This window comes from Zosterops lateralis (genome assembly GCF_965231275.1).
Source record: "Zosterops lateralis genome assembly, chromosome: 15".
Taxonomy (NCBI): domain Eukaryota; kingdom Metazoa; phylum Chordata; class Aves; order Passeriformes; family Zosteropidae; genus Zosterops; species Zosterops lateralis.
In genome coordinates, this window is record NC_139775.1 from 13,766,116 (window position 1) to 13,780,971 (window position 14,856).

At 45.3% G+C, this 14,856-nt stretch overlaps 1 protein-coding gene across 1 annotated transcript in view; it reads left to right on the forward strand.

The window, feature by feature from the left end:
• AXIN1 (axin 1) overlaps positions 1 to 14,856 on the forward strand; it is a 71,092-nt gene that overhangs the window by 33,963 nt on the left and 22,273 nt on the right. Inside the window, exons 3-4 of the mRNA XM_083872159.1 lie at positions 5,788 to 5,928; positions 12,988 to 13,084. Of these exons, the coding sequence (XP_083728285.1) occupies positions 5,788 to 5,928; positions 12,988 to 13,084 (238 nt within the window). The remainder of the gene's footprint in view (positions 1 to 5,787; positions 5,929 to 12,987; positions 13,085 to 14,856) is intronic.

The following is a 14,856-nucleotide window of genomic DNA, read 5'->3' on the forward strand; positions in this document are numbered from 1 at the left end:
GTGATTAGCCTGACATTGGCAGTGATAAAGTTGAGATGCACAGCAGCGTCTGAGTACCCAGAGTAATTGGGAAGAGCGTTAAGTGGAGCAACCCCAACAATCTGCAGTCAGATTAGCAGGTAAATCCCCAATTTTAACCTCTTGAGCCGACTTTGCATCTTTAGCCCAGATCAAATCCATTCTAGAGTGAATGTTTTCAGCTTTGCATCTTCGTAGACTTTTTGTTCTTAGCTCCAAAGCCTTCCCATGATGATGATTTGGGAAGAGCTGTAGGATGCAACTTCTGTGATAGTTGTTGGTACCACAGATTGGAAACAGACTTTTCTGTTCAGGTGGTGGATTAATGTAATCTTGTCAGCTGGACTCTGTGGTGGATGCTGTTGTAATCCCTTGTTTAAAAGTGACCCTGCTGCTGGGACACTTCTCAGCACATGCTGTTTAGACATGCTGAAGAGATTTGCTTTGGCTCATACATCATAAACCAACATGTGCAGCTTTTAATTTGATTGACTGGTTGTGATAATGAAATGTGGAACTGTGTGAAGGATATGACAGTCACCTGTTTGTTGGTAGATGTAAGTTTTGGAAGTAAGTGCCCAGCTGGAGGCTCAGCATCCTGTGATTCTGGGACTTTTTGTTTCTTGGATGGAAATAAGTAACATTTTATATGGGATTTTTTTCCACACTGAATAAAGGGAACATGTCAAAATAATGAGCTGGAAGGATGTCTCAGCATTAGACTGCATCCTCCCAATCAGAGGGACACCAGAGGACCAGAGACACCAAAGAAGAATAATGTTTAGTGCTGGTCTCCTAGAAACAATAACTTCAGAAACACAAGACTGCAAAGTTTGAACTAATTTTTCAGAAGTTGGTGTGAAAAAGCAGGGTGGGAGCACAGAATGAGTAGTTGGGTCCCACTGAGCTGCAGCCCTGATCTGTGGTCTCAGGGCACCATCCCTCAGCCCAAACACCACCCAGCAGCAGAGAAGAGGAGGAATTGGGTCCTGCTGTGAGGTTGCTCACTGCATTTAGGAGGAAGAACATCTCAGCTCCTCCACCTGCCTTTGGCTGCAGTGAGACATCTGGAGTTTCTGCAGAGCTGCTTTTGGGGTGTCCTTTTGGGGGACTTCCCAACATCCCCAGAACTCCTTTAGCTCAGAACTTTCCAAGGTGACTCACGAAGTTCAGGTGGTTGTCAGCTGCCTCATGACATCTGGAAAATGGGATTTCTCCCATGTTAAAAATGAGCTGCTCATTGTGGTTCAGACTATGGCATGGGAGGAAAACTGCAAGAGCTGTTCAGGGAGAATGCATTGGAGTTTTGTGGTTGCCAGCTTCATGAGTCTTTTATCTCTTGGATTTGCTAATACTGTGTCTCAAACAGCTGCTTCCTTGGTAGTGCAGAGGTTTGGAGGAGCTTTCCATGCCACCAAGGATTTTGGAGTCTCTGGATCAGGGAGGTGGGGCACCCTTGCAAGGAGGGTCCTGCTTGGATTCTATCACAGCTTCAATTCTTTTGAGGAAAAACTTCCTTCTGGAAAATGTCAGTGTCATAAAAATTTAGTGCTGGAGCTGGAGAAGGTGGTAGCAATGAAAACTGATGGATTGATCAGCTTCCCTGTTAAAACTGGAAGCTGTTGCAGCCATGCTGGAGCTGCCAGCAGGCTTGTGAAGACCATGTCCCTCAGACCTGCCAGCAGAGTGTTGCGCAACTTATTCCCTCCAGTGGAAATTTAAATCCTACAGAAATTAGTTGCCTAGAGGCCTTTCATCTTCAAGGAAGTTTTCTTCTTGCCTCAGTGTTTTTTTTTTCCCATGCTTGCTGAAGAACATCAGTGAAGGAGGTACATAACTGGTGAGAACCAGAGGGAGTGTCAGATTTGGCTTTGGAGGCGGGATCAGTGAGCTCTTCCTCCCGCTGTGGGTGCTGAAGGTGATGCAATTCTTCCCCAGAGCACACCAACCCTGGGATTTTTTGCATAGAGCAGAGTAACGTGTTTGGCAAAGGTTGGGGACTTTGCATCTTTGAATTAAAATCGAAATAGCCATCGGGGGAGGTTGTGTGAGGAAGACTGGGGTTCCCAGGCTGGAAGGAAAAGAATACCCTTAGGGACTCAGGGTGCAGTGGGAACTCCACATAGAGCAAGAATACTGAAGAGGACTTCACCTCTCAGCTCACTTACATTGAGACTCCAAGATTTGATGGTGCTGGTGTCCCAAGTGCTGGGTGCTTGGTCAGAGAAGTGAGAGATCTGAGGATGGATGAGATGCAACCAAGACAACACGCAAAATAAACCCAGAACAGGTAGAAGGAAGCCTTAAGGAAATTCTTGCTGTTTTTCTACAGCAGTTTAGGCCCTTGTCAGCATTACCAGAATGTGCAGTGATCAGCAGAGGGCTTTATGCAAAGAAAAGGCAGCTGGTCAGGCTGACTTACTCAGGTCGCTGTGATCTCTGTTATAATTGTTCCCTATGTGATTATTTTGAGGGTTGAGCAACTGAGAGCTGCAGAAGAGACACACAGCTTTATTTCTGCAACGTATGAAATGTTCTGTGTTCATTTCAAAAACGCTCATTGCTCTTTCTGTCTTAAAAAATGAAATAAAATTCTGGAAGGCTGCAGGAATTTTTGTGAAGTCTTAACTTTAAATGCTCACCTTTCCTTTTATCGCCCTTATCAGTGCATAGAGCTCGGTATGTGAGGTTTTTAGCTGACATTTCAAATCGCTCTGAGGGTGCCTGAATCCCTTTTAAAGCAGCCTCCCCTCTCAGATCAGAAGTGACCAGGTTTTTTTGTTAGACTCCATGTTCCTTTAATGTTTTCCTCCTAATAGATGTTGAAAGGGTTCTTCAGAGGCACAGCACAAAACATTCAAATAGTGATACGAGCCAGCTGAAGAGAGTTGTCAGGGAGAGAGAACATTAGGAGAAGGATTGAATACAGATGGATTCCTCAAAAGTAATGTAACCTGTTATGATTGCTTTGAAATCCTATACCCTTTCCATCTCCTTATGCTTACCAAAAGTTTACATTTGCATTGATGTATTAGAGGCAGAGCTAAAATGGAAGTAATCCCTGTTGTATACATGCTTAAGTGCGTAATTTTAGCTAAATACAACAGTTGTGACCAAACCTGCATCCGCAGTGAGAAGACCACAGCCAGGGAGTGTTGTGGGAGAGCCCAGCCATCCCAACTCCTGCAGAGGTGCCAGGGACCTCCCAGGACCCATCTGCTCCCTCTTGGTTCCTTCAGACATCACAGTTCCACACCCAACAACTTCTTCCACCTCCCAACAACCTGCTCTGTCTTTATATCAACTGATAAAAAGGAGAAATGGATTGCCCCTGTGCATTTTATTCTGTATATCTGAGTGCTCTCTTAGTATACTGCTAGAATAATCCATGCTGCTTTCCAGAGAGTCCTGGCAAAAGGTCCACTAGAAGTTGGTGCTGTATTTTAATTGGATTGTCCAAAAATCATCCTTCTGTTTGCCCTCAGGGAAGGCCTGAGCTATCCATCATTCCTGCCTCAATTTAAGAGGTTGTCTCAGCCTCCATCACACCACTGTCATGTTGGATTTGACAGGAGGGTTGCACTGCACAGCGCTCCTTTAATGTTCAGAACTGACCGTTCTGCACAGGGAGAGCGGCTGAAGGGGGCTGGTAAGGTTTTCACTTATTATCCCTCGCTTTTTAGGGTGAACTTGTTCAAATTATTTCCAGTACTTGCCCTAGAAAGCTGTTCTGAAATCTGATGGAATATAGAAATGTGTTTGCTCCAGTGCACATCTGCAGTGACTGACAGAAAGTGTGCATGCTAGAAGGTATCTGTGGTGACTCACCATCCCAAGGCATCCCTGTACTCATCCCCAAATGACTCTGTGTTGTATCTGAGCATGAAGAAACCTCACAAGGCTCCCTTCTGCCAAACAGCCATGAAAACCCTCAGCAGGCTCAGTTTTGAATGCTCTTTGCACCATTCTGCAACTATGCTAAGCTTCAGCATCCAAGGAGAAACAGCTTGGAGTTTTGGTTGGTTTGTCGCACACAGAATATTTTCTCTTTCTGAGAGTAGGAGGGTAATTTGTTTCTGTCCAATGCCATAATGGACATGAAGCAATCTGATTTTTCCTAGTGACCAGTGAATATCCATGACCCCTTGAATTACAAGGGAGATAAGGGTGTGTGCTGAGGACCCAAAGGGCAGGTGAATAGGAGTGAGCAGTGCATGAGCTGAAGGCTGTAACTCTGTCCAGTTCAGGTTTTAAAATACTTTGGTAATGCTTCCATCCCAGTACACTGTGTCATATTTTAGATAACAGCATCTAAAAACCTCTGCCTTAAATGGGCTCTCTGCCAGTCCCAGTTTGTGCAGTGCCTGTCCTGCATTTATACTCCATACAGAAATACACAAACTGCCAGCTTTACCCTTTGGTCCTCACCTCTGGTCCCTCCATCTGTGTGTTTCTCATGGGTTTCCTTGTCTTATCTAAATGTAAACTCATTGGGGCGGGGGCTGTTTCCTGTTGTGTGTAGGACTTTAGCCACTGCAGTAGAACCAGAATCACTTTTCTTGGCAGAACAGGGAAGCACACGTTGTATGATGTGCTCTCCATAGAGATGTTTGCACAGAGCCCATTGCAAATCACATCCACCAGTTGCTGATTACTGAGGTATTAAATAAAAGATGATGCTGATGAGCTTTGTGATCTGAACTGAAACAGGACTCTGATTTTCAGAGCTTGGAAAACCCAGGAATTCATCAACTTCAAGATATCTTAAAAATGCTGCTCTTCATGCAGAGGGGCAGGCAGGGAGAGCAGGGGATTAAGTGCTCTTTGGTTTATGTGGACATTTCAGCTTGTTCCTTCTTCTGGCACATTACAAAATGGCTTAGAGGAGAACAAAATGCTTGCATGGCCTGTCTGTCCTGCAGGATGGCAGAGCTGGAGGCATGTTGGCAGCAGTGGCTCTTCTGTGCTGGTGGTAGAGTCAGCATGAAGGAATTCGTGCCTGCTTGGTTCACAGGCTGCTTCACCATCAGGTCTCTACCTGAGCAAGGAATTAATTTCCCAGGTCAGCTCATGCAGGCAGCCTCCCTTCCTGACCTTTTGCTGAAGAGGCTGGCCTGCATGTGTACTTGAATAGCAAGGCATGGCTTGTGTGCAAACCAGCCTCCACAGGCCCCTGAGCAGATTGTCCCCTGGAAAAGCTGGTGTGATTAGGTAGTCCTTCCTGGTGGAATTTGCAAGTGTCTGATGAACCTCAGCAGAACACTGGAGGTCAGCTTTGGGTACTGTGCTGTGAGCAACAGCTGCTTCTTGTTTCACCTCCTTCCCTCTACAAACTTGTTGGAGGGATGATAAAGTAAGCATAAAATGGGTGAGCTCTGCTACGCATCCCTCCCTGTTGGAAGAGCAGAAACCTATTTTGACCAAGACAAATGCTGTCTTACTCTCTTAGTATTGCTTTTAGATGCTCACTGAGTGACAATGCTAAGCAGTTAGCCCATGGACTCCATAAACCTTGATGGACTTCTTCCATACAGTCTCGTTCCCTCCCTTATTTCTAACAGTGTCATCTTCATTACTCCATGAATTCCCTTTTTCTTCCATTTATGAGTCAAAGTGTTCATGGCTCTATCAGTCCAACTTAGTGTGAACACAGCTTATTCCGTCGCCCATCACTGAGGCTGGGGCTCCAGGCAGAGTCCTTCTGGATGGTGATGCAGAGCATGGTCAAGGTTGTGTCCTTCTAACTTGCCTCTCCTTTTTCTCTCCCAGGCATGGGTCGTGGAGAGAGCCTGTTAACCCCTACTATGTCAACACGGGCTATGCCTTGGCACCAGCCACCAGTGCCAACGACAGCGAGCAGCAGAGCATGTCCAGCGACGCCGACACCATGTCACTGACAGACAGCAGCGTGTAAGTAACCCACTCCAGCCTTGGGAACAACCACGGGTGCTTCAGCACTGCTGCTATTGGGTTATCCTGAGAGAGAGGCTTGGCCACAGCTGGGATTGGGGAGAATGTCTGAATAGACCACGGTCAAGATCATTCTCGCTTTCTTTTCACTTACTTTGTCACTGTGCAGGCTACTCAGTCTTGCCAGTCTTGTGGACGTTTGCAGTGTAAAATACTTTTGAGTGATGTAAAATAGATGGTGTTCAGTTGGAGTTTCTGCAATGTTTCTTAAGCCAGGTGCAAGAATTGGTAGTGGTGGATGACTTTGTAGGAAGTGATTTGAACATTATCTTCCGAATGTTAGACAGAGCCTTCTACTAACCTGAGTGTTTCTCTTGAGAATTTTATGCCAAATTCTCAGAATCAAAGAATGGGTCAGTTTGGAAGAGACTACAATGGATTATCTGGTCCAACCTCCCTGCTCAAGCAGGGTCATCCTAGAGCAGATTTCACACAATTGTGTCCAGATGGTTCTGAGATATCTCCAGTGAGAGAGACTCCACAACCTCTCTGGACAATCTGTTCCAGTGCTTGGTCACTGCAGAGGGAAGAAGTTCTTCCTCATGTTCAGGTGGAACTTCCTGGGCATCAGTTTCTGCCCATTTCCTCTTGTCCTGATTTCCTTTTATCCTGTTGCTGGGCACCACAGAGCAGAGCCTGGTCCATCCTCTGAAACCTCAGATGGTGGTCATTGATGAGGTCCCTTCTCAGCCATCTCTCCTTGAGGCTGAACAGGCTTGGTTCCCTCAGCCTGTCCTCATAAGAGATGCTCCAGTCCTTTGTTGCCCTCCACTGTCTCTCTCATGTCCTGAGGAGCTCAGAACTGAACACAGCACAGCAGAAGGAGTAACAGCTCAGTCTGTGATGGCTCTGCAGTGGGATTGGTGACTTGCCAGTTCTAGTTTGCCTGGTGACCACTGCACTTTAACACAACTTGTGGTGATAAGCCCCAGCCAAATGTATTTTCCCTTTCTGTCTCTCATGACAGCACCCTGTATCTCACCCATGAGATGCCTTTCTTAAAGATGGTCTGCAAAGAAAGAAAAAAGGGGTTATGAGATTTTGTTGTGACTGCATCTCTGTGATAGAAAAAAAAAAAGGATTTGGGGAAAAATATTCACTGTTTGGTGTGGTTTTTAGTAGTGCAAATGCAAAGTGTCTTTCTGTAGAGTAGAAACCCTTTGATTCTTCAGGCGAGAGATGACAGATTTACAGAATTAGGAGAAGATTTTATTAATGGCAGTGCTGTAAACACAGAGTCCTCCAAGAGGCTTGTTTAATAACACTGTGAGTGTCAGGAGCTGTCAGACTTTGTTGGAGAAACTTTCCAGCCTGTGCCATGGATGCTGTTAATAATGGGTGCTGCCACAATTTACCCACCTGCCCAGAGTTCATACAGTGACACAGGGACTGTACAATGTGACCTGTGTCTGTGGTGGTCGCCCTGTCTGAGCCAGTAGCTTGCTGGTCTCTGGCTCCACAGAGGCTTGGGGCCATGTAGGAGCAGCTGTGAGTCTGTTGTGCACCCATTCTGCACCAGCTCCTCACACATTATCCACATCATGTAAAACAGAGCAGGCAGACCTTGGCCAAAGGGGCCTGGGAGGAGGAGGATGCCCCCAGGACAGAACCCTGTAGACGACCACTAATTAAAGGCTCCATTTGATACAAATCCAGCTGCTCTGCCACATCGTTCTGCAGTTCTTCATATTCATCAATTTATATGGAGGAGTGCTCTGAAGCTAGTAGGAGTCATGTAACTTCTTGTTATCAGGAGAGACAGATGTAAGAACTCTTCAAAATTAATTAGCTTTTAGCACTTCCTCTCCCACTAGTCCAGCAGGCTCATGGGGCTGCACTGATGGTTATACCTGTGATAAGTTATGATCATTTATGCCAGAGTCCTTCACCCTCCTAATTTTTATTTCACTAGCCAGTTTGTTTTTTTCACAGGCAGAATAATTTCTTACTGGCCATTCTATGCTCCTTTTTCCTTTAGGCATTTTATCCCTCCTATGCCCACCATAGGCTGCTTCTAGGACTTTAATTACCACCAATATGTGCACTGCCTTCTGCTAATAACTAACCCAATCCTAGTGGTTCATTTTAAGTAAGTTTTGAACTTCATAAGAGTGAACCTTTCTTTCTATGCCTCTCAAACTGAATGCATGCAGAATCCAAAATTGGGATTCTGGATGTACAGCCTTGACCTTTGGCTTACACAGACTCTGTCTGTTTTCAGCACTTGCTCTTCATTACATGCTTTAAAACTCCAGCACCAGATTTTACTCAGATTTTACATGGCACTGCTGAACCTATCTGCCTCCCGAGTTTCAAAGGAATTTTTGCAGAATTGCTCAAGGCAGCAGAAATGAAGAACAACCAGATGAAGTTAAAGAAGGGACTCCTGCTGCTTGACAAGACTTACATGTCTCAGTGCTTTGAATTTGGGCCTCCTCTGAGGAAAATGGCAATAAAAGCCTCATTTGCTGATGAGCGAAGTTCTTCCCTCTGTGTGCTGTTTACACACAGCAGTCACACTCAATAATGAAGAAATCTGGCTTCTGCTCCAAGGCAGCAGGTGAACAGGGTGTGGATCCAAGGCACAAACCTCCATCAGACCCTCCATCAGAGGAAAATGTGTCTGGACAATTGAGATGCAAACACTGGCTAACTGAGGAATGCTGATAAGCAAGGAGAGCAAAACATGATCTTCAGTGCTGGCCAATGGAGAAGGCAGGCACAGAGCATTTGCTGCACCAGTTCCCTTCCAAGCTTTGATGTTGGATTGATCCCAGAACATGAGGTTTGGAAGTGGCTGCATGCGAAGACCTGGGTGATGCTCTGCCTGTCTCAGCTCCTTGAGCTGGGGCAATTTTTTGGGAGCAGCCAGTTCACCAAACAGATTTTAAAACTGTGATGTTACAAGCACACTTACCAAAAAGGCCAGCTTTAAACAGGATGTCTTTCCAAGCCCTGGTAAATATTATTGTAATGGGTTGAATTTATATAATGAGTATGTTATCAGTCCCTGTTGTTAGAGTAATTTGCTTTTTGAGTGGCTTAAAAAACATTGCTCTTAAATGCCTGCACTACACTGATTATTTTTCAATCTTCCTGTGTCATAGGAATTCCTCTGCCCTTGTAGGCAAAACAGCTCTGGTCCTCTCTGCTGAAACCTGTTTTTATAATCAGCAGGGCAGCTGTGTTGTTTTAGCTGGTTTGTGTGGAGGCAAGGTCTGGGGAGGACACGGTGAGAGGCTCCAGCGAGCACTGGCCCAGCAATGCTGCAGCCACAGGTGGGGCTGAGTCGCTCACCACTGATATTCCATGCAGGGTCAGTGGTAAGTCAGGGATTTGAGGCTCTGCCTGCCCCGTGGGGTGCTCAGAGCCTGCCTCAAACTTGTACCAGCATTTCCAGCACAGTCCTAAACCACTCTTGCTGTCTCAGATAACCCTGCTTGAGGATAGCATCTTCCCAAGTGGAGGAGGTGAGTCTTTGGTAGGAGGGATTGTCACAACAGAGAAGCCTGAGGCAAGTTAAGGCAACTGTAGGCAGGAAGGCAGCAGATGAAACCATTCAATCTCCATGTGATGTTCCCGTTCAGATGCAGAAACACTTTAGGTCCGTATAGATATTGATTTTCCTCAAGAGCTTACATGGTAAACAGAGATAATGTCTCCTCTTCAGCCCAGTGTTCTGCTCCAGATGAGCAATACTCCTTCCTCTGCTTCTTATCAGGTGTCCTGGCTTATCTTAGTTGGGAGACAGCTTTGCCTTCCCCCAGGCACTTGGTGCCCTGAGCTTGGCCAGAGGGATGCTCCTTCTTCCCCAATTCCAGTTAAACCTGCTCCAGAGTAGGAATGGCCAATCCCCCAAACAAAGGGGTTTAGGATAGTGGTTATTCCTTCAAAAAGTCTTGCAGATTAAATGCTATTCCTTGGATGACTGGCCTTTAACCATAATGACTGGTGATTTTCCTATCATGCTTCTTTATGTGAGAAAAGTGTCTTGTGACAGAGGTGCTTTGATAAGAGTAATTGGTAGAAAATACCAGTTTGGCTGTCTATTTGTTTCTTGTCTTTCCTAAGGCTAGTGATCCAGAATTATCCCAAGTTTTCCTATATTTAAACAAGTTTAGCAGCTTTTTTTAATTTAAAAGATCCCTGATGATAATTTCCAATGCATAATGGTTGGGTTTGAAGCTCATCTACAGAGGAGCAAAGACACCTCTTGTCAGAAGAGTCCAACTGCAGACCCACAGCCAAACCACTGCTCCCCAGAGGCTCTTGCTGGTCAGTTTGGAGAGAGGAGGAAGCCTCCACATTTCCCCAACAGCAAACTCATTGCATTATCATTTAATAAACAATAGAATTGCTCTTCTTCCCTCATTGCATTTCAACGCTGAGCTTCCTAGTGCTAAAGAGATGAAACTCGCGTGATGAAACAAGGAAAAACAGTTTGGGAAAGTTTTATTTTAAAAGTAGCTGTGCTGTAAAAAAAGTTTAATATCTTTTTTCATATATATATATATATATATATATATATATATATATATATTATTTCTCTATCTATTGAAAATATCTCAAAGCAAGCTACCTGACAAAAGGAAAACAAAAGTACGGTATTGGTTTTCCTTGCTTTCCCCCCATCTATTGAATAAGGTTTTGTTGGGATAAAATTAAAGTGCTTATCTTTGAATTTGCTTCCTCTGGTTGAGTTGGCACAGTACATTGAACGAAGGAATGTTCCAAGTTCAGAGGTGGCATTGGGGAATCTAGTTAAAATGACATCAAAGGCAGCACAGCGGGGCTGAACATGTGTTTGAAGCCGGATAGATTAGAGGCCATTATCAGCCTTTCGCTACTGTGCTGGGAACAAAAGTCGCTCTTTCCGCTGGGACTGCTGCTGGGGAGAATTAAAAAAAAAAAAAAAAAAAAAAAAGAGAGAGAGAAAGAAAGAAAAATTGCACTTTCTAACATAATGCCGCGTTCCCTGCGAATGGCCATGTGGCTTTAGTGTATGAGTTGTGTTCTGGCACCCGGGTTTTGTGCACTGGTTAAGCTGAAATGTTGACTATTGATGCCGACCAGCAATGGCTAAAATAATCCCCCAGGTTTTTTTATTTTTCCCTCTGAAAACTTGCAGTTGTTTTGTTACCATCCAGTCTAGAAAAGGCCGCGTCACAATGCGGTGAAACTCTTGAACCGTTGTGATTCTCATCATTAAAGAAAATTAAGCCACCTAATGAACACTGTCACGATCCCTGTACAGCAACATGGGGAAGTTGTCCTGCTCCCAAGCCTTGTCACTGCAGGCACGGCAGAGATGATGCTCCCAACACACTCTTCCTCCTCCTGCATTACCTGCAGCCACTCACCAGAGCTGTAATTAGCCTGGCTCATTTTCTGTTCCCTCATTTGTCTTGCTGCTAAAAAAGCACTTGTCATTAATCATGGGGTTTGTTTTCTTTTATTTTAATGGTGTTTCATTTTGAATGGCTGGGTTGCTGCATGAAATTAGGTTCTTCTGATGTAGGTTGGTGGCAATTCTGCCTGCATCCACATTTCCAGGGAGCCAGCAGAGCAGCCAGCATGATGGGAATGGGAATGAAAGCTGATGGTGGCCATCCTCACACAGGCTGGTGCCTGAAACTCAGGAGGTTTGCAGGCAAAACACCACAGTAAATTGTGTTTCTCTTGCCAAATGGCACCTTGACTTTAAAAATCTGTGGGTGAAACTGGTTTATGTTCTGGAGAAGCAGCTGGGGAAGGGGGTAGGTGTTAAGGACATTTGGCCTGTGCAAACATCTCATGTTGTGAGATGTATCAGGAGTGGCCCGTTTTCACAGCTCAGAGGGGGTGCATGGTTGGTAGAAGATGTGCCTGGAAATTACATGGTAGCTGGGACAAACCAAGTCCCTCCATTCATTTCCACCCACCTCTGTGGCATTGCACGGCACTCCCAAGCAGTTACCTCTGCTGAATCTGGGAAATGTGTAAAATGAAAAAGCTCCAAATTGCCAAGCTCCAGGCTGGCATTTGTTTTTGCATTTGTCGATTTTCCCCAAACAACACAAGGTCAGCAGGAGGTGGGTCTGTGTTCTTTCATAACTCCATTCACTCATCTTCTCCTGGTCCCTGGGTGTGAGCAGGGTGGTGGCAATGGTGAGAGTAAAAATGCGTTTCCTTTCTTTGCCTGAAGTCACACTTAGGCAGTGATGCTTTGCCATTTGGGGTGCTTAGCAAAGCCTGGTGCCTCTGACCCACTGACCCCTGTGTACCAAGGATTATTGTGGGCAGCACTTTCTCCTTCCTCTGCAGAGACCTCTGTCACCACCTCTTTCAGCACAGGCACAAAGCCAAGCAGAGCTGGTTCACTTGGATGTGACTGCCCATGACATCCCTTCCTAACCTCGTCCAGCCTCCTCTGCAGCAGGGACTGGTTCTTTGCTCCAGCAACTCCAGTATCAAGCCCATAATTTCAGGCTGAGCTAGAGATTGCCTTGGGAGCAGTGGAGCCTATGCCCCCTTGCTTTGATAAGCTTTGAGTGGCTGTCACGCTCTCTTAAAAATATATACCTTGTTCCCTGACCGAGTTCCCCTTGGAGTAGATGCTCACTGAGCTCCCACTCCTCCTTCTCCCCCCTCTCTTAGCCTGCCCTGTGGTTTAATGTGTACATTACAGGCTCTTTATAGGAAGCAACCAACTATAAAAGGTACCAGGATGCAGTCCAAGTCCTTCTCCCTGCCCTCTGGCTTGAGCAGCAGTTGCAGGAGCCCTGCTCACTCTGTTGTTCCTGGTGGATGCTGTGTAAGTCCTCCTGGCCCCCCGTGCCAGAGCTCTTTTGGTTCAGAGACCTGTGTGAGCATCGTTCCCTGCATGGGTCCCTCTTACTCTGGGCATGCAAACATGAAGGGGTTTCCTGCCAGCCACTCTGTGTCAGCAAGGCTTGGATGAACATAACAATGTCAGAGAAAGGCACTAAAGCAGGGCATGTTGTTGTTTTATTCCGGCAGAGATGGGATCCCACCGTACAGACTCCGAAAGCAGCATCGCAGAGAGATGCAAGAAAGTGCCAAAGCAAATGGACGCGTGCCACTACCTCACATTCCTGTAAGTAGCACTATCTCCTTCCCAGGGGTAAATATGCAAAATATGTGAGATCTCTAGCAGACAGTTGCTCTGCTTGTGCTTGAGTTTAATCCCCCTTAGTTCTGTATTCGCTTGAGGGTGCTTTAAGATGACATACATCGTGCTGAGAAAAGGCTTGGAGCCTTCTGCCAAACTCACCATTCAGGGCTGCCCAAAACAGCATTTTCCTTAACCATTCAGTCAATAGCTGATTGTTTCTCGTGGATGAGAATGGAAGCACTGGCTGGCATTTAACTGCAAGCAGTTCCACACCCTGGGGTGAGCTGGAGGTGTTTGGAAGGTGTAGGAGGCTGTTGGATATGGAGGCTGATGCAGCTCTCAGCCAAGGTCAGTTGTCCCCAGCAGTATTTCTGCACTGAGCAGCCAAAGGAGCTGTAACCTGTTCTCAAGGACTCAGCAAAGCTCACCTGGGAACACAAGGCAGGAGAAAAAAAAAGGTACAGGAGTAAGTATTTCATTTAGCTGACACTGTCTCTTTGGTTGCTGCAGGTAAGCAAACAGCCTTTGGAAGATGAGCACAACTGCTAGGGCTCTGCATCACCATCTGCAGCTCTGCTTATTATTGTTTTCTTTTTCTGAGAAGTTACAGGTGACATTTAATATCTGGTAGGGAATAAAGGTGCTTCTTTCCCCTTTGGACAGCTGGACTCCAGCACAAATCAAATAGGGAGAGAAAAAGCCTCCATCTGTTTTTTTCCAGAAGTGCCTTCAAACTTGACGCAGCTGTTCCCATCCTGCCTGCTCAAAGCAGCACAATACCAGCAGAAATACACCCTTGTTTTAATCTGATTTAAAAGAAAAAAAATCCCACACCAAAACCACCACTCTTTGTTTTGCCTTTTAAATTAGATTATTTTCCTTAGATTTAAGAGGGTCTCCTGTGCTTTGATCACTGGGTTGACAATAAAAGCCCTGGCTGTGGACGCTCATAGCCATCCTAGCTCAGTCACCTCTCTTTTCACACAGTTGCTTTCACAGTGTGGTTGCTGTTGAAAAGGCTGGCTGGGTGCCTTTTTATTTCACTTGATGCCATTTTTACTGTAAGCATGGCTTTGTTAGAGTTGAAGTTTGAAAGCTTGGCCTTTATTTTTTTGTTGTTATTGTTGTTGCTGTTCCCCAACAGTGGGAACTACTGACTGAATATTCTCCGACTTCAAAGCTTGTCAGTGGCTTTACCTTTTGGATAAAAATAATAGTGGCTTTCTGTTGATGGTGTACACTGGCAATGCCTCGATGAACTGCAGGTTATAAACTCAAGAGTATGGAGCATTAAATATGTATAGTGAGCTCTACTTCAGCAAACTTCCATCTGCCAAACATTTCTTTTGTTGAACTGAATAAGTGTCATTCCAGCAGCAGTTCCTTGCAGGCTAATTAGTTTTACTTAGCATTAAATTTTATCGACCTTTTTGGAAACCAGCTTTAAAAACGGGGTAAAAAACAAGGTTTAAATTGCCCACCTGCTGCTTATAAATTTTTATATTATCCTACTTACCTACACAGTCCTTTAGAATTACATATTCCTCCTAAACTACACACAGACGCTTCACAGGGATTTTTTTGTGAAACATCCACTGTTCCCATTAGGTTCTGCACTGTAATTTTAAGTCCCAGGGAAAAAGGCGTCTTGACACATATTTATATGGGAGCCGAGGACTGAGAAGTTGAGTTAGTTCTAGTCTTTCTCCAGGGAATAAAAGTTTAGTTCAGACACTCTGGCACCTCCTGCCAGC